This window comes from Phyllobates terribilis, unplaced genomic scaffold (assembly GCF_046119375.1).
Source record: "Phyllobates terribilis strain yellow unplaced genomic scaffold, ASM4611937v1 Scaffold_2__4_contigs__length_985480577, whole genome shotgun sequence".
NCBI classification, from domain to species: domain Eukaryota; kingdom Metazoa; phylum Chordata; class Amphibia; order Anura; family Dendrobatidae; genus Phyllobates; species Phyllobates terribilis.
The window spans coordinates 72,442,826-72,467,700 of NW_027362762.1; the positions used below are offsets into that span (position 1 = coordinate 72,442,826).

At 48.0% G+C, this 24,875-nt stretch overlaps 1 protein-coding gene across 4 annotated transcripts in view; it reads right to left on the reverse strand.

Annotated features, from left to right (window-relative positions):
• Positions 1-24,875, reverse strand: part of DYNC2H1 (dynein cytoplasmic 2 heavy chain 1) — a 525,522-nt gene that overhangs the window by 202,832 nt on the left and 297,815 nt on the right. For all 4 annotated transcript variants that reach the window (XM_073662117.1, XM_073662115.1, XM_073662114.1 and 1 more), the window contains exons 79-82: positions 21,751-21,906; positions 7,699-7,774; positions 3,862-4,061; positions 2,158-2,262 (exon numbers count right to left, since the gene is read on the reverse strand). In XM_073662117.1, coding sequence (XP_073518218.1) covers positions 2,158-2,262; positions 3,862-4,061; positions 7,699-7,774; positions 21,751-21,906 — 537 coding nt within the window. The remainder of the gene's footprint in view (positions 1-2,157; positions 2,263-3,861; positions 4,062-7,698; positions 7,775-21,750; positions 21,907-24,875) is intronic.

The following is a 24,875-nucleotide window of genomic DNA, read 5'->3' on the forward strand; positions in this document are numbered from 1 at the left end:
ACTTGACCTGGGAAAGTGGACTGGGACATACTGGACCTGGGATACTGGACTGGGACATACTGGACCTATAATAGTGGAGTGGGATAAACTGGACCTATAATAGTGGACTGGAATAGACTGGAGCTGGGATAATGCTCTGGGATACACTGGACCTGAGATAGTGGACTGGGATACACTGGACCTGGGATAGTGGACTGGGATACACTGGACCTGAGATAGTGGACTGGGACATATTGGACCTGAGATAGTGGACTGGGACATATTGGACCTGGGATAGTGGACTGGTACAGACTGGACCTGGGATAGTGGACTGGTACAGACTGGACCTGGGATAGTGGACTGGGACAGACTGGACCTGGGATAGTGGACTGGGACAGACTGGACCTGGGATAGTGGACTGGGACAGACTGGACCTGGGATAGTGGACTGGGACAGACTGGACCTGGGATAGTGGACTGGGACAGACTGGACCTGGGATAGTGGACTGGGACAGACTGGACCTGGGATAGTGGACTGGGACAGACTGGACCTGGGATAGTGCACTGGGACAGACTGGACCTGGGATAGTGCACTGGGACAGACTGGACCTGGGCATAGTGGACTGGGACAGACTGGACCTGGGCATAGTGGACTGGGACAGACTGGACCTGGGCATAGTGGACTGGGACAGACTGGACCTGGACATAGTGGACTGGGACAGACTGGACCTGGACATAGTGGACTGGGACAGACTGGACCTGGGCATAGTGGACTGGGACAGACTGGACCTGGGCATAGTGAACTGGGACAGACTGGACCTGGGCATAGTGGACTGGGACAGACTGGACCTGGGCATAGTGGACTGGGACAGACTGGACCTGGGATAGTGGACTGGGACAGACTGGACCTGGGATAGTGGACTGGGACAGACTGGACCTGGGATAGTGGACTGGGACAGACTGGACCTGGGATAGTGGACTGGGACAGACTGGACCTGGGATAGTGGACTGGGACAGACTGGACCTGGGATAGTGGACCTGGGATCGTGGACTGGGACAGAATGGACCTGGGATCGTGGACTGGGACAGACTGGACCTGGGATAGTGGACTGGGACAGACTGGACCTGGGATAGTGGTCTGGGACAAACTGGACCTGGGATAGTGGACTGGGACAGACTGGACCTGGGATAGTGGACTGGGACAGACTGGACCTGGGATAGTGGACTGGGACAGACTGGACCTGGGATAGTGGACTGGGACAGACTGGACCTGGGATAGTGGACTGGGACAGACTGGACCTGGGATAGTGGACTGGGACATATTGGACCTGGGATAGTGGACTGGGACAGACTGGACCTGGGATAGTGGACTGGGACAGACTGGAACTGGGATCGTGGACTGGGACAGACTGGACCTGGGATCGTGGACTGGGACAGACTGGACCTGGGATAGTGGACTGGGACAGACTGGACCTGGGATAGTGGACTGGGACAGACTGTACCTGGGATAGTGGACTGGGATAGACGCTACCACAAGTACATGATATGCATGCACCCGGACAGAACCTACATCATGCACGTGAACGCCATTGTGCCAGGAAAACTCAAAGGGAATGTGTCCTCAGAAAATGGCCTATTGTGTAAATCAGATTTTATGTGAAACGTATTTTCTTTAAAAGTCTGATAATGTTTTCAGTTTTCCATATGACGATCTGTTTAAAATGTTATCAGAAATCTTCCAACTTTCACAAAGACCATTAGTCCTTAAACTTCAATTCCGTTTATATACAGAAGACTTTTCAGCAGTTTCATTCTACTCACAGACAGGATAATAATAACTGATATTACATCTATAGACAGCATATAACAGAGAAGTCATCATTTAAAACAGGTGATGTCACAGCTCACCTCCTCCCCCTCCTGTACATTGACATTTATCCAGAATAGAGCATTAAATACTTGGGTTGTCCGATCTCAGAAGAAAAGTCTGCAGTCACCCATTGTGACACTGTGCAATGTAATAGAATATGAATACTTTATGAGCCGCTGTGCAACCATCTTGTAATGTCAGTCACTACATACCACATGTATGTAGTAAGAATGCATCACGGTGCATGCAGGGGGTCCTGAAGATGATTTTTTTTTTTGTCACTAAAAGTACTCAAAACAGATAATTTACCTGAGAGCTGATCATACGCTGGGAGGAACGGGCAATATTAGCAGGTAGACCAAAGAAAGCGGGCTTATCATCCTCCGGCAGGCTTCCAATCACATTGCGGTACTCCTATGGGAAACAAATTGGGGATTAGACTGGACCTGGTACAGCGGACTGGGACAGCTTGGACCTGGTACAGTGGACTGGGACAGCCTGGACCTGGTACAGCACACTGGGACAGCCTGGACCTGGTACAGCGCACTGGGACAGCCTGGACCTGGTACAGCGCACTGGGACAGCCTGGACCTGGTACAGCGCACTGGGACAGCCTGGACCTGGTACAGCGGACTGGGACAGCCTGGACCTGGTACAGCGGACTGGGACAGCCTGGACCTGGTACAGCGGACTGGGACAGCCTGGACCTGGTACAGCGGACTGGGACAGCCTGGACCTGGTACAGCGGACTGGGACAGCCTGGACCTGGTACAGCGGACTGGGACAGCCTGGACCTGGTACAGCGGACTGGGACAGCCTGGACCTGGTACAGCGGACTGGGACAGCCTGGACCTGGTACAGCGGACTGGGACAGCCTGGACCTGGTACTGCGGACTGGGACAGCCTGGACCTGGTACTGCGGACTGGGACAGCCTGGACCTGGTACAGCGGACTGGGACAGCCTGGACCTGGTACAGCGGACTGGGACAGCCTGGACCTGGTACAGCGGACTGGGACAGCCTGGACCTGGTACAGCGGACTGGGACAGCCTGGCCCTGGCACAGCGGACTGGGACAGCCTGGACCTAGCACAGCGGACAGGGACAGCCTGGACCTGGCACAGCGGACTGGGAAAGGCTGGACCTGGTACAGCGGACTGGGAAAGCCTGGACCTGGTACAGCGGACTGGGACAGCCTGGACCTGGTACAGCGGACTGGGACAGCCTGGACCTGGTAGAGTGGACAGGCATAGACTGGACTTGGTATAGTGGACTGGCATAGACAGGACCTAATATAGTGGACTGGGGACAGACTGGACCTGGTATAGTAGACTGGGAATAGACTGGACCTGGCAGAATGGATTTGGCTCACTTTACTTCAGCAGGATTTGGGTACAAGGTTGGGTAAATTCCCCTATAGTCTGCAAATGTTCAGGAGTTTCACAAATCTGTAGCAGACTATGGTGATAAAATAGCAATCCTATGCCGTGTTCTTTCACATAAAATTAATTTTCGTCACCCAGTGACAAGTCCTGCATCAATATCTGTATTAGAATGTATGAATTTTATAATGCTCCATGACTGATATATACTGTGCATCATGGAGCATGTCATTGTGTTTGGAGCCCTTTATTAGCTGAGCCCGCTCCAAAAAAGGGGCAGATACCGGCGGTATCACTGTACATTGGCAGAAAGCTTCTAAAATCAGTGATGGGGGTGTGACTGGGCTAGGAGGCACGAGACATCAAGTCCCGTAGTGATAATCGCCTGTTGATAAAACACTGATTTTATTGAAACCGCAAAGACACAGCCTAGCAAGTGACACATCGTCGGAGTCAGGTTCTCAGCCCCTACATCGTGCTGCTTTCAGATTACATAGCAAAAACATGTTGACAGAGTCCCTTTTTACTATGCATCTTTCATCTGTTTCTGTAATTCTCTAATTTATAGGTGAAAATTCTAATTTTTCCATTTAAATACCCCCTAACTCCGATCAATTGCAAGAGTAGACTCACAATTATACTGCAGGAATTTGGCAAAGAGATGGGTAACGGGAACGTCCTCTTGCTCCCTCTTGTCCCTCCTGCGTGAGAACTGAAATACTGCTCCAGATAGGAGTGCAGGACTCGTAAATCAAAGTAGTTGTCTACTCGTCCTCCATAAATTGCATTCTCTAGAAGACCAGTAACAAAATCCCACTGAAAGGTTCGGCCCCCTGCAATAGAGGAAAAGATAGAAAAATGATGCACACATATAGAAGTGTTTTACTTATAGTGCGAAGATCCTTTCAATTTTTTTTTTAAATATCTTATTCCCTCTTACATGTCCTGCAGATCGGTGGATGTCCGGGTCCTGAGACCCCCACAACTGCACATAGGACTACTGAGAAGCGTGTAGATCCTGCAAGATTGTGCACAAAACGCGGGGTGTGAGAACATTGTCGTACATGCTCACGCAGGAGTGGAGTGCTTCTGAGTAGTGTTATGAGTGATCCCTGGGGTTCCAAGGACCTGGACATGTAAGGGGAATAACACAAAAAATGTAAATGATTTAGGTGTAGTATTTAAAATAGTCATGGGTGTGTCAGCTGTGACAGACAGTCTTCCTGGATCCAGCTGTAGAAGGTCATTGCGCTTGGCTTTGCAGGCACCTTCTTGATCTTTTCATCTCTGCAGTGTAGTGATATCCTTCTCCTTCTAGGACCTAGTATTGACCTCCATCTTCTGCTGCTAATTGACACACCCTTGCTGGACGTTTAAATACCTTCAGTCTCTCCAGAAAGTCGCCAGTGATAGCTCTATTTTCCTCTGTCCAGGCTTGAAGTACTAGTAGTCAGCTAGTGTCTTCTTGGCGTTCCCTTGGAGGATAGTTGGAGTGATCTCTCTGGTGTCTGCTCAAGCTAAGTATATTCTCTTGTCTGTTTACCTGTTTGTCTTTAGTTGCAGTGGGGGCTGACTAGTGCTCACCAAGTCCCCTCCCTATCTAGGGCCTATCGCTAGGGGCAGTCAGGGATTAGGTTTCCTGCTCGGCAATAGGTGCGGAACCTATTTAGGGACGTTAGGGGAGTCAGGGTATTGTCAGATATGCCTAGGGGTCTCCACTCCCCCTTACCCTAGTGTTTAGGCTTCCTCCCCCTCTTCCCATCGTTGTGCACTTAGTTTTTCCCTCACCTTGTGTGACAAAAATCGCTTAAACAAACTATTCTGGATTACAAAAATTGGACAAGAAAGGCTCTTTTTCTGCAGGCAAAACTTTTATTTTTTCTAATCCTACATTTTGGATTCTGTAAAATTTTGCAAGTGACCCATTCAGGTGAAACAACCTCATTCAGATGAATGAAATTTCTGCAACAAATCTGCAGTGTGGGAATTCACCCTATGGAAGGCAGTGAGACGGCCATATAAATCAGACCAAAATCGGACCGCAATGCTCGGACTGGCCTGCAGCTCTCCCTACCCGAGCGCGACAGCTGCACAGAAATATATCAAGCTGTCACACTTGGGTAGGGAGAGCCGCCGGCCAGTCCGAGCATTGTAGTCCGATCTCGGTCTTATTTACACGGCTATCTAACTGCGCCATAAAACTAAGTTCACACGAGCGTATAAAAAAAAAAAATGAGTCCGATTTGTATCCAGAAAAAGATGGTTGATTTTCATCTCAATTGTGACGCACGCGGTATCGGTTTATTATAAATCGCGGTTATTAAAAAGTATAAGATCAAATGCAGTTTCTTATGCTGAAGAATTGCAATGAATCCATAAATATTGGATGCTGTTCAGATGATCCATATGGGAACCGATTATTTTTGTGCACCCATAAACGTGAATGGCCGAGTCTCATCCGGCACATGGAAAAAAAATAGAGCACGCTGCAATTTTTATCATGGTCCGTGAAAAAAAAAGCTGAACAGCCAAGTGAATAACATCGGTCCGAATGATGTCATTTTTTTTTTTTCACGAACGGCAACCGTAGATCTGGTTGCATAAACCTGGCCTAAATGTGAGGAACTGCACGTGTAATAGTGGAGACAAATTCTGCTGAGCTGCTGCTTAAACACTGGAATAAAGTCACAAAAATTTGATGATTTTGGCAGGACCGGCCGACCAATTAGTGGGAATAAGGGTCTCTCCACCGACAAAACAACATCGGGGAGAAAAGGATCGGCCATTTTTAATTAGAAAGCCCTTAGTTCTTCCAGGAAATCAGCTGCCGCCAGAGAAGTCTCACATCCACATTAGATAAACGGCGGCTTCCGAATCTGTTGATCTTGGCAGGAGGAAACGACCATCTGATGGTGACCGCATTAACAGATTATGTCTGGGGAGTGAAAGATCGGGCAGAGTGGCTATAAGCTACTACCATTGGTGTCCGGCAGCGGCTTTCACCTCTCTCCCTGTTAAATTTTTTTTTTTAATAAGTACGGTATATCATTTTTCACTTAAACAGTAAAAAGCATCTCTGGAACCTAGAATTCTTAAATATATGAAAATTTAAGGGATATTCCCATCTCCAAGATCTTATCCCAATATGCAGTAGGTGTAATAATAATAATATTAGCAAATCCCTCCAATTAGAGATTTAGTATAGTTCTTCAGATTCACTATGTCGCTTACCCTATGTGCAGGCATTGCAGGAGCTTAGGTATTCATGGTTACAACCACTCATATAGTTACAGTTAGTTAGTTAGACAGCTATTAGTGGTTGTAACTATGGATACCTAAGCTACTGCAATGCCCTGCACATGGGGTAAGTGACATAGCGAATCAGAAGAACTATACTAAATTTCTAATTGGAAGTATTTGCTAATATTATTATTATTATTACACCTACTACATATCGAGAAAGGATCTTGGAGATGGGAATGCCTCTTTAAGTATGTCAGTCACACCTTGTGTTGCCTATATAAGCTTGATCAAAATGTGTTAGCGTCAGACAACCTGCTGACTTCACCTGTTACCTGTCTCCTTGCTAGCAATCAACAAAAGAAACATATACTTCCGATTCAGATGTCTTCGTCTTTCACTTGGTAAAACCTGAAATTCTCCCCGTTGCAAACGCATAAACGCGGAGCTGAGCCAAGCACTCAAGTCTATGAGGGATGGGAATCGGGAGGGATAGCTGTCTATATGGGCAGCTTTACTCCACCCTCCCCTTACAGAGAACATGCACACTCGGCTGATCTGAGCGTGCACGTGTATTGGAGAGTCGGGAGAAAAAACGGATGTCTTCAGCCAATCCCGATTTTTAATGGCAGGGTGAGATTCTGCAGCCAAGATCGCTATAAAGCAGCAAAGGAGATGTAGAGCTATATCCCTCTATTTCCAAGGATGGACGATGGTCACAGGGGTCTGACCCTGACTAATAATAAACGGACAACATATCATAGTAACGATCATCTTAAAAACAGTTTTAGTGGTTGGGTCCAATGAAATGATCTATTGCATACACTATGGCGTTTCCCTAAGGCCGGGTCCACACCAGTGTATTTCAGTGTCCTCAATGCCCGAATTGACCGTGGCTCTCTCAACCCGAACTTACAACCTCATATGTGTCTATGAGGCTGTAGGTTTGGGTCAGGAGACCCGCGGTCAACCCGGTCATTGTGCTCCATATGTGGACTGAGAATTACACCTGGCCTAAATGTTTGCCGTTCTAAGACTACAATAAACTGGATTGGAATCAGATGAGCAGCTTTTATGGAGATTGGATCCAACAGAAAGAAAAACGTCAAAGGAAAAAATGTTAAATTGCAAGTGTAACTCCGGCTTTATACCCAACTATGTATGAGAGGTTCCTAAGGTATTCTGCCTTGTAAACCATATATTATACATGTATCAGCTGCATTCACGCACCTTCAAAAAGACGGTCGATGATATCATAAGCGGCACGTAGGTCCGACAGAGAGAACTCGTAGAATTTGGTCCAACCCTAGGAAATAAACATTTCTGGTAAATATGAGAAAACTTTTATACCTTGGTGGCCAAGAGAAAACAAATGCTGTAAATATCTAGATACATAGAAAAAGCTATATATATTAACATGAGTTTACTTTACAGAGGACCTGTCACTTGTGCTAGTCCATTGCTGAGATATACACATTTGTGGCCTTTGAAGAGCAGTATGTGAAATCTCTGCTTGTAGTGCAAGCAACACAGAGAGGCCACAGTGACTAATCAATGCATTGTGAGCGGCGGGTGTAAGCACAACCTGCTGTCAAAGTGCCGGAGCGCGCATACAGCCGACGCTCACAATAGGGGTGAGCTTACAGTCGCCGCTCACAGTAGGGGTATGCTCAGAGCAGCAGCTCACAGTAGGTGCGCTCTTACAGCCGCCGCTCACAGTAGAGGCGCGCTTACAGCCGCTGCTCACAGTATAGGCACGCTTACAGCCGATGCTCACAGTAGGTGCGCGCTTACAGCAGCCGCTCACAGGTGCGCGCTTACAGCCGCCCCTCACAGTAGGGGTGCGCTTACAACAGCCGCTCACAGTAGGGGTGCGCTTACAACCGCCGCTCACAGTAGGGGTGCGCTCAGAGCCACTGCTCACAGCAGGGTTGTGCTTACAGCCGCTGCTCACAGTAGGGGCAAGCTTACAGCCGCCCCTCACAGTAGGGGTGCGCTTACAGCCGCCCCTCACAGTAGGGGTGCGCTTACAGCCGCCGCTCAGAGTAGGTGTGCGCTTACAGCTGCCGCTCACAGTAGAGGCGAGCTTACAGCTGCCGCTCACAGTAGGTGCGCGCTTACAACTGCCGCTCACAGTAGGGGTGCGCTTGCAGCCGCCGCTCACAGTAGGGGTGCGCTTACAGCCGCCGCCCACAGTACGGGTGCGCTTACAGCCGCCGCTCACAGTAGGGGTGCGCTTACAGCCAATGCTCACAGTAGGGGCACGCTTACATCCGCTGCTCACAGTAGGGGTGCGCTTACAGCCGCCCCTCACAGTAGGGGTGCGCTTACAACCGCCGCTCACAGGGGTGCGCTTATAACCGCCGCTCACAGTAGGGGTGCGCTTACAACCGCCGCTCACAGTAGGGGTGCGCTCAGAGCCACTGCTCACAGCAGGGTTGTGCTTACAACCGCCGCTCACAGTAGGGGTGCGCTTACAGCCGCCCCTCACAGTAGGGGTGCGCTTACAACCGCCGCTCACAGTAGGGGTGCGCTCAGAGCCACTGCTCACAGCAGGGTTGTGCTTACAGCCGCTGCTCACAGTAGGGGCACGCTTACATCCGCTGCTCACAGTAGGGGTGCGCTTACAGCTGCCCCTCACAGTAGGGTTGCGCTTACAACCGCCGCTCACAGTAGGGGTGCGCTTACAACCGCTGCTCACAGTAGGGGTGCGCTCAGAGCCGCCCCTCACAGTAGGGGTGCGCTTACAACCGCCGCTCACAGTAGGGGTGCGCTTACAGCCGCCCCTCACAGTAGGGGTGCGCTTACAACCGCCGCTCACAGTAGGGGTGCGCTCAGAACCACTGCTCACAGCAGGGTTGTGCTTACAGCCGCTGCTCACAGTAGGGGCATGCTTACAGCCGCCGCTCAGAGTAGGTGTGCGCTTACAGCCGCCGCTCACAGTAGAGGCGAGCTTACAGCTGCCGCTCACAGTAGGTGCGCGCTTACAGCTGCCGCTCACAGTAGGGGTGCGCTTGCAGCCACCGCTCATAGTAGGGGTGCGCTTACAGCCGCAGCTCACAGTACGGGTGCGCTTACAGCCGCCGCTCACAGTAGGGGCACGCTTACATCCGCTGCTCACAGTAGGGGTGCGTTTACAGCTGACGCTCACAGTAGGGGTGCGCTTACAGCCAATGCTCACAGTAGGGGTGCGCTTACAGCCGCCGCTCACAGTAGGGGTGCGCTTACAGCCAACGCTCACAGTAGGGGTGTGCTTACAGCCGCTGCTCACAGTAGGGTCATGCTTACAGCCGCTGCTCACAGTAGTGGTGCGCTTACAGCCGCCGCTCACAGTAGGGGTGCGCTTACAGCCGCCGCTCACAGTAGGGGTGCGCTTACATCCGCTGCTCACAGTAGGGGCGTGCTTACAGACGCCGCTCACAGTATAGTGACTGGTGTTGTGAGCAACGACTGTAGCTGCTGTGGACACACTCCTATGACTGAAAGCCAGCGGCTCGCGAAGAAAAGAAATCCATTTCCTCCCAATAGCTGCACTTTCAAATAAGACGGCCAGGCAACATTGTAAAGCAATTTACCTGCAGATTAACCCTATATTGCTAGGTAAATCACATTTTTCCAGGTGACCAGTTCCCTTTAAACTGTAATCCTGGCAGTGCAGCCCAACTAATTGTACCAGCCGCACTCCTGCTACTGACCTCGCAGCAAAACCACAGCTCTCACGATCAGTATGATGTATATATCTGTCATAGAGCGCAAAGTAACCCTCGCTCATACCAGCTATATATACGTCATGGAGCAATAAGGGGTGAAAGAAGTCAGTGTCATGACAAATTGCCTTTAACTTTCTTTTTTTTTTTTTGCTTTCATACATAAAATATAATAGGAGGGTAAGCGGAGGATCGGCATGCATCTGTAGCCCCAGTAAATCTACATACTATAATAGACTTTACAAGCAGGCAGTGTAAATTCTCCTGGGTTTCGGCTCCTCGCCCTCCGTGTCAGGCACGGTCTGCAGGATAAATGAGGTTGGCTCACAGTGTTAAGGTGCTAAGTCATTTATTGTCATGTGGACTCAGGATAAATTAACATGATTGCAGCTCAGAGCTAAATGGAAGGATAAAAGGGAAATAATCTCAAAGGTTTTAATTGAATTAAAGTTTCATAAAATACACTAGGAACTTATTATACTGGCATATATTACTGAATCATAATGCTGTCAAATAATACTGCTACCTAATGTTGCCATATTGTTTAGCACCGTCACATATTACTGTCACATACTGTCCAGCACCGCCACATATCACTGTCACATTCTGTATAGCGCCGCCACATATAACTGTCATGTGCTACTGTCACATACTGTAACACTGCCACATATTACTGCCATCTATTACTTTTGAATAATGCTGACAAACAATAAAGCTAAGTACTATAACACATGATAATGCAATCTAAAACAGCCACATATTACTGCCATATAGTATTGGCATATAATACTGACACATATAATTTTACTAAGAAATACTGTCATGCATAATAGCCATGTAATACTGACACATATCACTGCTATTTATTACTGACATACGATGGTGCATATAGTACTGCTATATATTACTGACATACGATGCTGCCTTATATTACTGCTATATATTACTGCCATATAATGCTGCCATATAGTACTGCTATATATTACTGACATATGATACTGCCATATAGTACTGCTATATATTACTGACATATGATGCTGCCATATAGTACTGCTATATATTACTGACATATGATGCTGCCATACAGTACTGCTAAACATCATTGACATATGATACTGCCATATAGTACTGCTATATATTACTGACATATGATGCTGCCATATAGTACTGCTATATATTACTGACATATGATACTGCCATATAGTACTGCTATACATCATTGACATATGATGCTGCCATATAGTACTGCTATATATTACTGACATATGATGCTGCCATATAGTACTGCTAAACATCATTGACATATGATACTGCCATATAGTACTGCTATATATTACTGACATATGATGCTGCCATATAGTACTGCTATATATTACTGACATATGATGCTGCCATATAGTACTGCTATACATCATTGACATATGATACTGCCATATAGTACTGCTATATATTACTGACATATGATGCTGCCATATAGTACTGCTATATATTACTGACATATGATGCTGCCATATAGTACTGCTATACATCATTGACATATGATACTGCCATATAGTACTGCTATATATTACTGACATGATACTGCCATATAGTATATTACTGACATATGATACTGCCATATAGTACTGCTACATATTACTGACATGTAATATTGTAATATATATATTACTGACATGTAATATTGACGTATTTCTCATGAAAATTAATAATAAATGTATATTTATTCAAGACACATTCACAGTCCATAAATATAAGGTCTTCATTAGTAATTAAGGGATTATCCAGGCTTTTAAAATTGAGGTTGTACCCATAAAGTGCTGATACACCATGACCAGCGCCTGGTCGATCGCTTGCTTCACAGATATCTCCCCCGACTCCTCCATACATCTCTGCCATTTCCCAGGGAAATATCTGTATTAAATCCACTGCTTTTCCTCTTGCTGGTTGTGGGCAATCCCTGTCTAGGTGACCACAACCTGAGTCTATGGGGTTACATGTACTGAGGTGGTCAGAGGACCTTCTTGTGACCATACACTAGAAGACCTCTCCAGGTACTTATTTACAGGTGCTTCTGACTAAATGAGAATATCATCAAAAAGTTAATTTATTTCAATTCTTCATTACAAAAAGTGACACTAATATATTATATAGAGTCGTTACACACAGAGTGATCTATTATATCGAGTCATTACACACACAGAGGGATCTATTATATAGAGTCATTACACACAGAGTGATCTATTATATAGAGTCATTACACACAGAGGGATCTATTATATAGAGTCATTACACGCAGAGGGATCTATTATATAGAGTCATTACACGCAGAGGGATCTATTATATAGAGTCATTACACACAGAGGGATCTATTATATAGAGTCATTACACACAGAGGGATCTATTATATAGAGTCATTACACACAGAGGGATCTATTATATAGAGTCATTACACACAGAGGGATCTATTATATAGAGTCATTACACACAGAGGGATCTATTATATAGAGTCATTACACACAGAGGGATCTATTATATAGAGTCATTACACACAGAGTGATCTATTATATAGAGTCATTACACACAGAGGGATCTATTATAGAGTCATTACACACAGAGGGATCTATTATATAGAGTCATTACACACAGAGGGATCTATTATATAGAGTCATTACACACAGAGGGATCTATTATATAGAGTCATTACACACAGAGGGATCTATTATATAGAGTCATTACACACAGAGGGATCTATTATATAGAGTCATTACACACAGAGGGATCTATTATATAGAGTCGTTACACACAGAGGGATCTATTATATAGAGTCGTTACACACAGAGGGATCTATTATATAGAGTCATTACACACAGAGGGATCTATTATATAGAATCATTACACACAGAGGGATCTATTATATAGAGTCATTACACACAGAGGGATCTATTATATAGAGTCATTACACACAGAGGGATCTATTATATAGAGTCATTACACACAGAGGGATCTATTATATAGAGTCATTACACACAGAGGGATCTATTATATAGAGTCATTACACACAGAGGGATCTATTATATAGAGTCATTACACACAGAGTGATCTATTATATAGAGTCATTACACACAGAGTGATCTATTATATAGAGTCATTACGCACAGAGGGATCTATTATATAGTCATTACACACAGAGCGATCTATTATATAGTCATTACACACAGAGTGATCTATTATATAGAGTCATTACACGCAGAGGGATCTATTATATAGAGTCATTACACTCAGAGGGATCTATTATATAGAGTCATTACACTCAGAGGGATCTATTATATAGAGTCATTACACACAGAGTGATCTATTATATAAAGTCATTACACACAGAGTGATCTATTATATAGAGTCATTACACACAGAGTGATCTATTATATAGAGTCATTACACACAGAGGGATCTATTATATAGTCATTACACACAGAGCGATCTATTATATAGAGTCATTACACACAGAGGGATCTATTATATAGAGTCATTACACACAGAGGGATCTATTATATAGAGTCATTACACACAGAGTGATCTATTATATAGTCATTACACACAGAGTGATCTATTTCAAGTGTTTATTTCTGTTAATGTTGGTGATTATGACTTACAGCCAATGAAAACACAAAAGCCATTATCTCAGTAAATTAGAATACTTTATAACAACAGCTTGAAAAAATGATTTTAAAATCCGAAATCTTGGCCTACTGAAATGTATGTTCAGAAAAGACGGATTTTGGTAAGACCTTACCTGTAAAATCCTTTTCAGCGAAGGAAGGAAGGGAGACACAGATCCATTACTAGTGGGTAGGCGGAGCCCCATAGGATAGAACACCTCAGATTAGAAAAAGTGACGACCGGCCCCTCCAGCCTAGGCTCCTCCTACTCCCATGTTCCTCAGTCCGTACACAAGCTAAGGAAGAGCAGACAACACCAGCGGAACAACACAACCCCTTCCGAAAATTCAGAAATGCGAGAGAACAGGTTATGCATATAACAGAAAAAACACACAGTCCCAGGCACTACTCACTGGACCTGACAACTGCGATGAGCTGGCAATGCTGGAACAGAGCCCTAGCACGCCGACCCCCGCCCAGATGACCGCCATCAGAGAGGAGTCGCGCCGCAACTGGAAAACAATAATACACTTCTGCCATGGGAGGGTGCTGTGTCTCCCTTCCTTCCTTCGCTGAAAAGGATTTTACAAGTAAGGTCTTACCAAAATCCGTCTTTCAGCAGCAGAAGGGAAGGAAGGGAGACACAGATCCATTACTAGTGGGACGTCCCAAAGCAGTCCAGAACTCAAGGGTGGGAAACAGTGGCAGAATCGCCAACACCCCAACAACTTAGGTAAGAGCGCAACAAGCGCCAAAACTGGATAAAGATATAACCTAAACCACCGCCGCCTGCAGGACCCTGCGTCCCAAGGCCGCATCGGCGGAAGCACTCACGTCCACTTTATAAAATTTAGTAAAAGTGTGAACGTAGCGCCAGGTAGCCGCCCGGCAGAGCTGCGCTGCCGAGGCCCCCTGCTGAAAAGCCCACGACGAACCAACAGCTCTCGTGGAATGAGCTCTAACCTTAACCGGACAAGGCCCGCCCTTGAGCCGGTACGCTTCCAGGATAGCCGAACGTATCCACCGTGCTATAGTGTCCTTGGAGGCCCGCTGACCACGCCGACGACCAGCAGGAATCACAAAAAGAGAATCCGACTTCCGAAACCCTTGCGTGATTGACAGATAGAACTTCAAAGCCCGCATCAAATCCAACGAGTGCAAGGCTCGCTCCTTTGGACTTTTCGGATTCGGACAGAGGGAGGGCAACAAGATGTCCTGATTGACGTGGAAATGCGACACCACTTTAGGCAAAAAATTGCCACGGGTACGAAGCACCACTCGATCCGGGTGGAACTCCAGAAAAGGGGGTGAGCAAGACAGGGCCGCCAACTCAGAAACCCTTCTCAAGCAGGTGACCGCCACCAGGAAGGCCACCTTCCAAGAAAGTAAGTAAAGCGTAGTTGAATCCATAGGCTCAAACGGTCCATGCTGAAGAGCCTCCAAGACTAGATTGAGCCGCCAAGGAGCCACAAACGCCCTCCGAGGCGGAAACTGACGTGCAACCCCACTAAAAAACGAGCGCACATCCCTGCGCGAGGCAATAGCCTTCCGAAAAAGCACAGATAGTGCAGATACCTGACCCTGGAAGGTACCAACCGCCAGACCCTTGGACAAACCACATTGCAGAAAAGCCAAGAAGTTGGGGATGGAAAAAACCCTCGGGTTCCTTGACGATCCAGAACACCATGAATAGAAGGCCTCCCAAGTTCTGTGATAAATCCTGGTCGTAGCTGGACCTCTGGCCGCCCGTAAGGTGGCAATGACCTCGGCCGAAAACCCACGACGGGGCAAGATCTCGGTCTCAAGTGCCACGCCGTCAAACGAAGCGACTTCAGGTCCGGATGACGAATGGGCCCTTGGGATAACAGGTCCGAGCGAAGAGGCAGTGGAAACGGAGGCGCCGCCAGAAGAGACACCAGCGTTGAATACCACGCCCTCCGCGGCCAATCCAGCGCCACCAAAATTGCCGGAATCCATTCGAGTTTGATCCGCCGGATGACCAGAGGAGGCAAGGATACCGGCGGAAACACGTAGATCAGCTCGAACTGGTCCCACGGGGCCACCAGAGCATCTACCGCCACAGCCTCCGGGTCCCTGTACCTGGACATAAACGTCGGAATCCTGGCGTTCAGCCTGGATGCCATCAAGTCCACCTGGGGAGTCCCCCAACGGGAGCACAGCAGTGTAAAAACTTCCGGATGAAGACTCCATTCTCCGGGATCCACCTGCTCGCGACTGAGGAAGTCCGCCGTGATATTCAGCACTCCTGGTATGTGAATCGCGGAGATGGCTGGGACCCTGGACTCGGCCCATACCAGGATCCGAGAGACCTCCATCATGAGTCTGGAACTCCTCGTCCCACCCTGATGGTTGATATACGCGACCGCTGTCGCATTGTCTGTTTGAATCCGGACCGGCAGACCGCTCAAGGGGATCGTCCAATGTCGGAGGCAGAGAAAAATCGCCCTCAACTCCAGGATGTTGATCGGCAGAGACGACTCCTCTGATGACCAGACCCCCTGAACCCAGAGATCGTTCCAGACACCCCCCTCAGCCAGTCAGGCTGGCATCGGTGGTAATGACCAACCACCGTGGGAGGAGGAAGGATTTCCCCAGGGATAAAGCCTCCGGAAGTAACCACCATCCAAGAGACTCTCACACCCTGCGGGAGATACCGACACAGCGATCTAGCGAAGCCGGCGATCGGTCCCAACGGGTCAGAATAAGATTTTGGAGACCCCGGGAATGAAATTGTGCAAAAGGTACCGCTTCCATTGCTGCCACCATCAGACCCAGAAGGCGCATACACTTCCGAAGGGGCATTGCCGACCTCATAACCTGTACATGGTGGCGAAGGTTCGCTTGTTTGTCCGGAGACAGGGACACCACCGCTCGGACCGTGTCGAAATGCATCCCCAAGAACAGGATTGACTGCGACGGCTCCAAAGACGACTTCTTCCAATTGACCAGCCACCCGAAGACCTCCAGGTGCTGAAGGGAGAGATCGCGAGCAGTTACCGCCTCCTCCGCTGTGGATGACACAATCAACAGGTCGTCCAGGTAGGGGAGAATCGTAACTCCTTGCTTTCGAAGGAGCGCCATGAGCGGCGCCAGAATCTTTGTAAAAACCCTGGGCGCCGAGGCCAACCCGAATGGTAGGGCCACAAACTGGTAATGGGCCTGACCTATGGCGAACCGCAGGAAGCGCTGGTGAGCCCTGCCGATAGGGACATGTAAATAGGCGTCGCGGATGTCGATCGACACCAAAAAATCATGCTGCGACAGGACCGCCACGATGGAGCGAAGAGACTCCATACGGAATTTTCAGGTCCGGACATGCAAATTCAAATCTTTGAGGTCCAGAATAGGGCGAAACTTGTCCTCCTTTTTGGGAACCACAAAGAGGTTGGAGTAAAACCCCCTTCCCTGGTCCTCCGGCGGAACCGGAATCACCACACCCTGCTGCAGAAGAGAGTCGACCTCCTGCAGCAGAGCGGCAGCTAGCTTGGGCTCGGACGGGATGCGCGACTGACGAAACCTGTCCGGGGGTCGAGAATGAAACTCTATGAAATAACCTTCCGACATAACCCGCGTCACTCAGGCGTCCGATACGTGTGACGCCCAAATAGACCCGAATTGTAGAAGACGACCTCCCACCCGAGAGCCCTCGAGAGGGTTCCTGACGTCGGTCCGCCTTAGCGGGCTTTTTGTCAACCTCCCGCTTGTCCGGACGGAAATGTTGTTTCCAGGGAGTACGGGATTTCTGGGAGGACTTCTTTCCGGAAGGCTAGGGACGATCCGATCTCCAAGAAGGCTGACCGAACCGACACCGGGGCCGAAAGGACCGACGACCACTACCGGCACTTGATCTGCCGGACGTAGTAACCGCTGCCTTTCGCTGCGGCAAGGCCGTATCTTTGGCCTTGGCTTTAGCAATCAGCTCCGTGAGGTCCGAACCAAACAGCTGACCTCCCTTGTACGCCAGACTCAGCAAACCCTGTTTGGATACTGCGTCACCGGTCCACTGTTTAAGCCACAGTGCTCTCCTGACAGAGACGGCCGAGGATTGAGCCCTTGACATCACCGCAGTAGTATCCAGCACTGCGTCCCTGCCATATTGGGCCGCTTCTTCCAAGAGCTGGAAGAGCCTTTCCACTTCAGACAGCGGAGTTCCATCTTGCCATGCCGTCCGCAGCTGATCCAACCACCGCAGTGAAGCCTCACCAGCCCACATGGCCCCCAAGGCCGCTCGGAATCCGTGACCCGCAGCCTCATAGATGGACTTTGCCGCTGACTCCGTCCTTCTGTCCAGCGGGTCCTGGAGACTCGCCTTCCCTTTAACAGGAAGCAAAGAGGATTTGCTCAGCTGAGACAATGGCACATCCACTTCAGGAGAGGGGACCCAATTAGTGATCGTTTCCGTGGAACAGGGATACAGGGCATCAAACAACCGCGCCCCTTGGAAATGTTTATCCGGACACAGGCGTTCTTTCTCCACCGCATTGTTAAGTTCCTCGTGCATCGGCAGCGTCGAGCGAGCCCGACGCGACTCCTGATACAGCCGGGCCGATTTGCCAGGGCGCTCCGTCACCTCTTCAGACAGTTGTAACGCTTCTCGCATAGCTTCAACAAAAGCGTCCACGCGGCCCGAAAGAGAAGCAGAGCGACCCCGCCGATTCTCTTCATCAGAATCGGAGATCTCACCAGAAGAGTCTGTCGGCGATTCTGAAGCGTCCGACGCACTGCGCGGAGGAGATGGCGCCGCCCCAGGCCTGAGACGCTTCTTGCTTCTAGACGTCGGTTGGGACTTAGCAGAGACCCAATGACCCAGGAGGTCAGACAGATTGTCAATGGAGCGAGTCAGCGCCTCCACCTTAACATCACTGAGACCCCCGACCAGTGTCGAACCTGACGCCGTCGAAGACCCCGGCGTATCAGATACGCGTGACCGATCCTGAAGCGGACCGGGAGGGGATCAGGGACCAGCGCCCCCTGGTCCCTGATCCGACATGCCCCCACACAGTTGCGAGCGTCGCGGATAAGGCGGTAATAACCTTACAATGGGTGCAGTGACCAAGGATGTGTAAATTCCACTATCACAGCCTGTTCTTGCACAAAAATCACCCTCCTAGGAGAAAAGCTACCCCATCGGCCTGAAGAGCAAAAGTTAACCTGATACACTAGAGAGAAGCACCCTCTGATCCCTTTTTGTGAGGTGTGTGTCAGAGCCATCTCCGCATGTGAAGAAGCAGCGCCGTATACAGCACACCCTGTCAGCTAGGACATAAGGAAAGTGCTCTGCGCTGTAGAAGGAACTTTCTGCCTTTTAGGCAGGAGAGACTCACCAGCTGGCGTAGAAAACTGCTCTTCTCGGTGTGATGAGAGCGGGGAGCAGGGAGTAGGAGCTGCAGCATGAGGATGGACGCTGGCCGGAAGAAGAAGTGGCAGGGGCCTCTCCAGCGCGCGCTTTCCCGGCACTTCCTGTCACAAACTGGCAGCAGAAAGACGCTAAGCCACGCCCCCTCGCCGAATATGAACAGAGCGCGCGAATCCTCCGTCCCCGCTCCCCTGCCCGCCGAGGATCAAGCGCTGCATGCAGAGGAGAAATCCCTGCAAGCAGAAAAAAACAGCAGTCACCACAAAAACACACAAACAGTGACAGCGGCTGCCGCAGCAGCCGCTGAAAGCACTCCATAAGAGCACTTACCCAGCTGAGCGCCACAGGGACCCCCAGGGATGTGTGGCGCCGTGGCCCTTGCTCCCCCCCACGGCGGAGCGCGCAGGGACCCCACAAGAGCGGTGTGCGTCTCCGCCAGGGAGCGCCCTGTATCCCCCAGGGCCAGCAGGGTTCTGCGGGGACCTCCTTAGGGGGTACGCAGATCCGCCAGGGGAGGGTCAGGGGTCCCAGCAGCGCTGAGACCCCCTGAGACCTCTAGACCACGGGGGGTCCAGGTCTCCGGATAAAAATAATAAAATCTTCTGAGGAGCTGCAAAGGCAGCGACTATCCTCTGCGACCTCAAATTTAAAACTGAGGAACATGGGAGTAGGAGGAGCCTAAGCTGGAGGGGCCGGTCGTCACTTTTTATAAATCTGAGGTGAACTATCCTGTGGGGCTCCGCCTACCCACTAGTAATGGATCTGTGTCTCCCTTCCTTCCCTTCTGCTGCTGAAATGCCCTCAATACTTGGTCGGGCTCCTTTTGCATCAATTACTGCATCAATGCGGCAATGTGGCATGGAGGGATCAGCCTGTGGCATGGAGGGATCAGCCTGTGGCACTGCTGAGGTGTTATGGAAGCCCAGGTGGCTTTGATAGCAGCCTTCAGCTCGTCTGCATTGTTGGGTCTGGGGTCTCTCATCTTCCTCTTGACAATACCCCATAGATTCTCTATAATAGATTCTCTATGGGGTTAAGGTCAGGTGAGGTTGCTGCCAATCAAGCACAGTGATACTGTTGTGTGTTAACCAGGTATTGGTACTTTTGGCAGTGTGGACAGGTGCCAAGTCCTGCTGGAGAATGAAATCTCCTGGTAGACGGCGGCACTGACTTTGGTCTTGATAAAACACAGTGGACCTGCACCAGCAGATGACATGGCTCCCCAAACCATCACTGATTGTGGAAACTTCACACTAGACCTCCAGCAGCTTGGATTGTGGCCTCTCCACTCTTCCTCCAGACTCTGGGACCTGGATTTCCAAATAAAATGCAAAATTTACTTTCATCTGAAAACAACACCTTGGACCACTGAGAACAGTCCAGGTCTTTTTCTCCTTGGCCCAGGTAAGACGCTTCTGGCATTGTCTATTGGTCATGAGTGGCTTGACACAAGGAATGCGACACTTGTAGCCCATGTCCTGGATACGTCTGTGTGTGGTGGCTCTTGAAGCAATGACTCCAGCAGCAGTCCACTCCTTGTGAATCTCCCCCAAATTTTTGAATGGCCTTTTCTTAATCCTTTCAAGGCTGCGGTTATCCCGGTTGCTTGTTCACCTTTTTCTACCACACTTTTTCCTTCCACTCAACTTTCCATTAATATGTTTTAATACAGCACTCTGAACAGCCAGCTTCTTTAGCAATGACCTTTTGTGGCTTACCCTCCTTGTGGAGTGTGTGAATGACTGCCTTCTGGACATCTGTCAAGTCAGCAGTCTTCCCAATGATTATGGAGCCTACTGAAACAGACTAAGGGACTTTTTAAACGCTTAGGAAGCCTTTGCAGGTGTTTTTTTTAATATTTCTAATTTACTGAGATAATGACTCTTGTGTTTTCATTGGCTGTAAGCCATAATCATCAACATTAACAGAAATAAACACTTGAAATAGATCACTCTGTTTGTAATGACTCTATATAATATAGGAGTTTCACTTCTTGGATTGAAGAACTGAAATAAATTAACTTTTTGATGATATTCTAATTTAGTGAGAAGCACTTGTATATCCTTTCTAATCAGGAAATCAAGAAATCATAGAGTTTAGGGATGTGTAACTATACGGGAAGACTAATACAGGTCGTACACATAGTTGTGCACAGAAGCTGCATACATGAAAAGGTAGAATATTTTAATGAAGTATTTTTGAAATGAAGCGAAGATGCATTGGAGCAATAGTTTCATACTGGTAAAGGGGATGAGGACAGTTTTGGCAAGCCCTGCTGTTTGCTGAATCCTGATAGTGTAATGTAACACCCGCTATAATTCGGCTCTGCTTGCACAGTTGTGGTAGCGGGCAGATTAGAGTCTCAGCCGCTTCTCAGCAGAATGTATTGAATGAAGCAGCTGAACGTTTGGTCAGCACGTGATCGCACATTCACGGTCTCATGACCACCGCTACAGTCAGCCAGCAGAGCCGAATCCTAGCGGGCGTACATAGTGATTTCCTCAGGGGCGGTAACCCCCTTTAAGACCCCTGGATTGGTTACCTGAGGTATGTAGTTCCTCCTTTCCTGACACACTGCATGAAACCACGCCAGGTTGAATAGAGCCTGGGCTCGAGGTGCCAGCCCACCCTTGCCAATCTGCTCCGTGCTCCACGATTCATAGGTTCTTAACAGGTTTTTCTTCAATCCAGGAGGAGCCTGAAAAAAAAAAAAAAAAGACAATTAATAGGATTATACATAAAAAGACTGATACGATTACTCCTCCTCCTTACTTCTCAGCCTAATGTATCCAAACACCATGAGCAGATCAAGGTCGTGTGTTCATATTTTTTTTGGAATATTTTGGAGGTTTTTTTTTTAATTTTTAAGAAATTTTTTCATGTTTTGTTATTTTTTTTAATTATTATTATTTCCTAAATCACATGCTGATCATAAGGGTGTTGTAGGTAGGGACACGTCCGAACAGCTACTAACAGCAATAATGTTATAAGATTTGTTTCTTGGTTAAATGTTGGATTTTATAAGAAAGAAGCGGAGTGCAATCTAACATCAAATGGGGGATTCAGAGACTCGGTCTCAGGATATTGCTGGAGGTCCACCAATCCCGAGAACAGGTGATAAAGGGCTTGTCCCAACGTGGCAAGTTAAGAGCCTCAGTGGCCAACTGTTATCAATGTGGATACATTCAATCTACCCATAGATTTGTCCTTGAGCAGCAATTAACGGGGCATGTGCGGACCTTAAATGAGGATCTGTCCACCAGATAGGTCATCAATACAAGATTGTGGGGGAGCCAACACACGGCACCCCCCTCCTCGATCAGTTGAAATCTGCTGGGTTGGCAGCTGGATATAAGCAACATACATACATACATACATACATACAGTGCCTACAAGTAGTATTCAACCCCCTGCAGATTTAGCTGGTTGACACATGCGGAATTAACTTGGCATTGTGACATTTGTACTGTAGATCAGCCTGGAAGTGGGAAATGCACTGCAGCAAATTTTGTTTTTGTTTTTTTTGTTTTTTTAAAAACGTTAAAAGTTAATTCAGAGTGTCATTTATTATTCAACCCCTCAAACCACAAGAATTCTGTTTGGTCCCCCAAAAGTATTAAGAAGTAGTTCAGGCACCAAGAATAATGAGCTTCACATGTGTGGATTAAAGATCTCTTTTGCCAGCCTTTTCTGACTATTTAAGACCCTCCCCAAACTTGTGAACAGCACTCAGACATGGTCAACATGGGAAAGACAAAGGAGCATTCCAAGGCCATCAGAGACAAGATCGTGGAGGGTCACAAGGCTGGCAAGGGGTACAAAACCCTTTCCAAGGAGTTGGGCCTACCTGTCTCCACTGTTGGGAGCATCATCCGTAAGTGGAAGGTTTATGGAACTACTGTTAGCCTTCCACGGCCAGGACAGCCTTTGAAAGTGTCCTCCCGTGCCGAGGCCAGGCTTGTCCGAAGAGTCAAGGCTAACCCAAGGACAACAAGGAAGGAGCTCCGGGAAGATCTCATGACAGTGGGGACATTGGTTTCAGTCAATACCATAAGTAACGTACTCCACCGCAATGGTCTCCGTTCCAGACGAGCCCGTAAGGTACCTTTACTTTCAAAGCGTCATGTCAAGGCTCATGTACAGTTTGCTCATGATCACTTGGAGGACTCTGAGACAGACTGGTTCAAGGTTCTATGGTCTGATGAGACCAAGATCGAGATCTTTGGTGCCAACCACACACGTGACGTTTGGAGACTGGATGGCACTGCATACGACCCCAAGAATACCATCCCTACAGTCAAGCATGGTGGTGGCAGCATCATGCTGTGGGGCTGTTTCTCTGCCAAGGGGCCTGGCCATCTGGTCCGCATCCATGGGAAGATGGATAGCACGGCCTACCTGAAGATTTTGGCCAAGAACCTCCGCTCCTCCATCAAGGATCTTAAGATGGGTCGTAATTTCATCTTCCAACAAGACAACGACCCAAAGCACACAGCCAAGAAAACCAAGGCCTGGTTCAAGAGGGAAAAAGTCAAGGTGTTGGAGTGGCCTAGTCAGTCTCCTGACCTTAACCCAATTGAAAACTTGTGGAAGGAGCTCAAGAATAAAGTCCACATGAGACACCCAAAGAACCTAGATAACTTGGAGAAGATCTGCATGGAGGAGTGGGCCAAGATAACTCCACAGACCTGTGCCGGCCTGATCAGGTCTTATAAAAGACGATTATTAGCTGTAATTGCAAACAAGGGTTATTCCACAAAATATTAAACATAGGGGTTGTATAATAATTGACCTACACTTTTATGTTTAAAATTTAATAAAATTCAACTGAGCAACATAACTTTTTGGTTTGTAAGATTTATGCTTCTGTTCATAAAACCTACTCTCGTTTGCAGTTTGAAGGCTCTAACTTATTTGCATCTTATCAAACCAGCTAAATCTGCAGGGGGTTGAATACTACTTGTAGGCACTGTACATACATATATATACAGTTAGCTCAAAAGTTTACATACCCCGGCAGAATTTTTGCTTTCTTGGCCTTGTTTCAGAGAATATGAGTGATAACAAAAAAAACTTTTTCTCCACTCATGGTTATTGGTTGGGTGAAGCCATTTATTGTCAAACTACTGTGTTTTCTCTTTTTAAATCTTAATGACAACCAAAAACATCCAAATGACCCTGATCAAAAGTTCACATACCCCAGTTCTTAATACCATGTATTGCCCCCTCTAACATCAATGACAGCTTGAAGTCTTTTGTGGTAGTTGTGGATGATGTTCTTTATCTTTTCAGATGGTAAAGCTGCCCATTCTTCTTGGTAAAAAGCCTCCAGTTCCTGTAAATTCCTGGGCTGTCTAGCATGAACTGCGCGCTTGAGATCTCCCCAGAGTGGCTCAATGATATTGAGGTCAGGACACTGAGATGGCCACTCCAGAACCTTCACTTTGTTCTGCTGTAGCCAATGACAGGTCGACTTGGCCTTGTGTTTTGGATCGTTGTCATGTTGGAACATCCAAGTACGTCCCATGCGCAGCTTCCGGGCTGATGAGTACAAATTTGCCTCCATTATTTGCCGATAATGTGCTGCATTCATCTTTCCTTCAACTTTTACCAAGTTTCCTGTGCCTTTGTAGCTCACACATCCCCAAAACATCAGCGATCCACCTC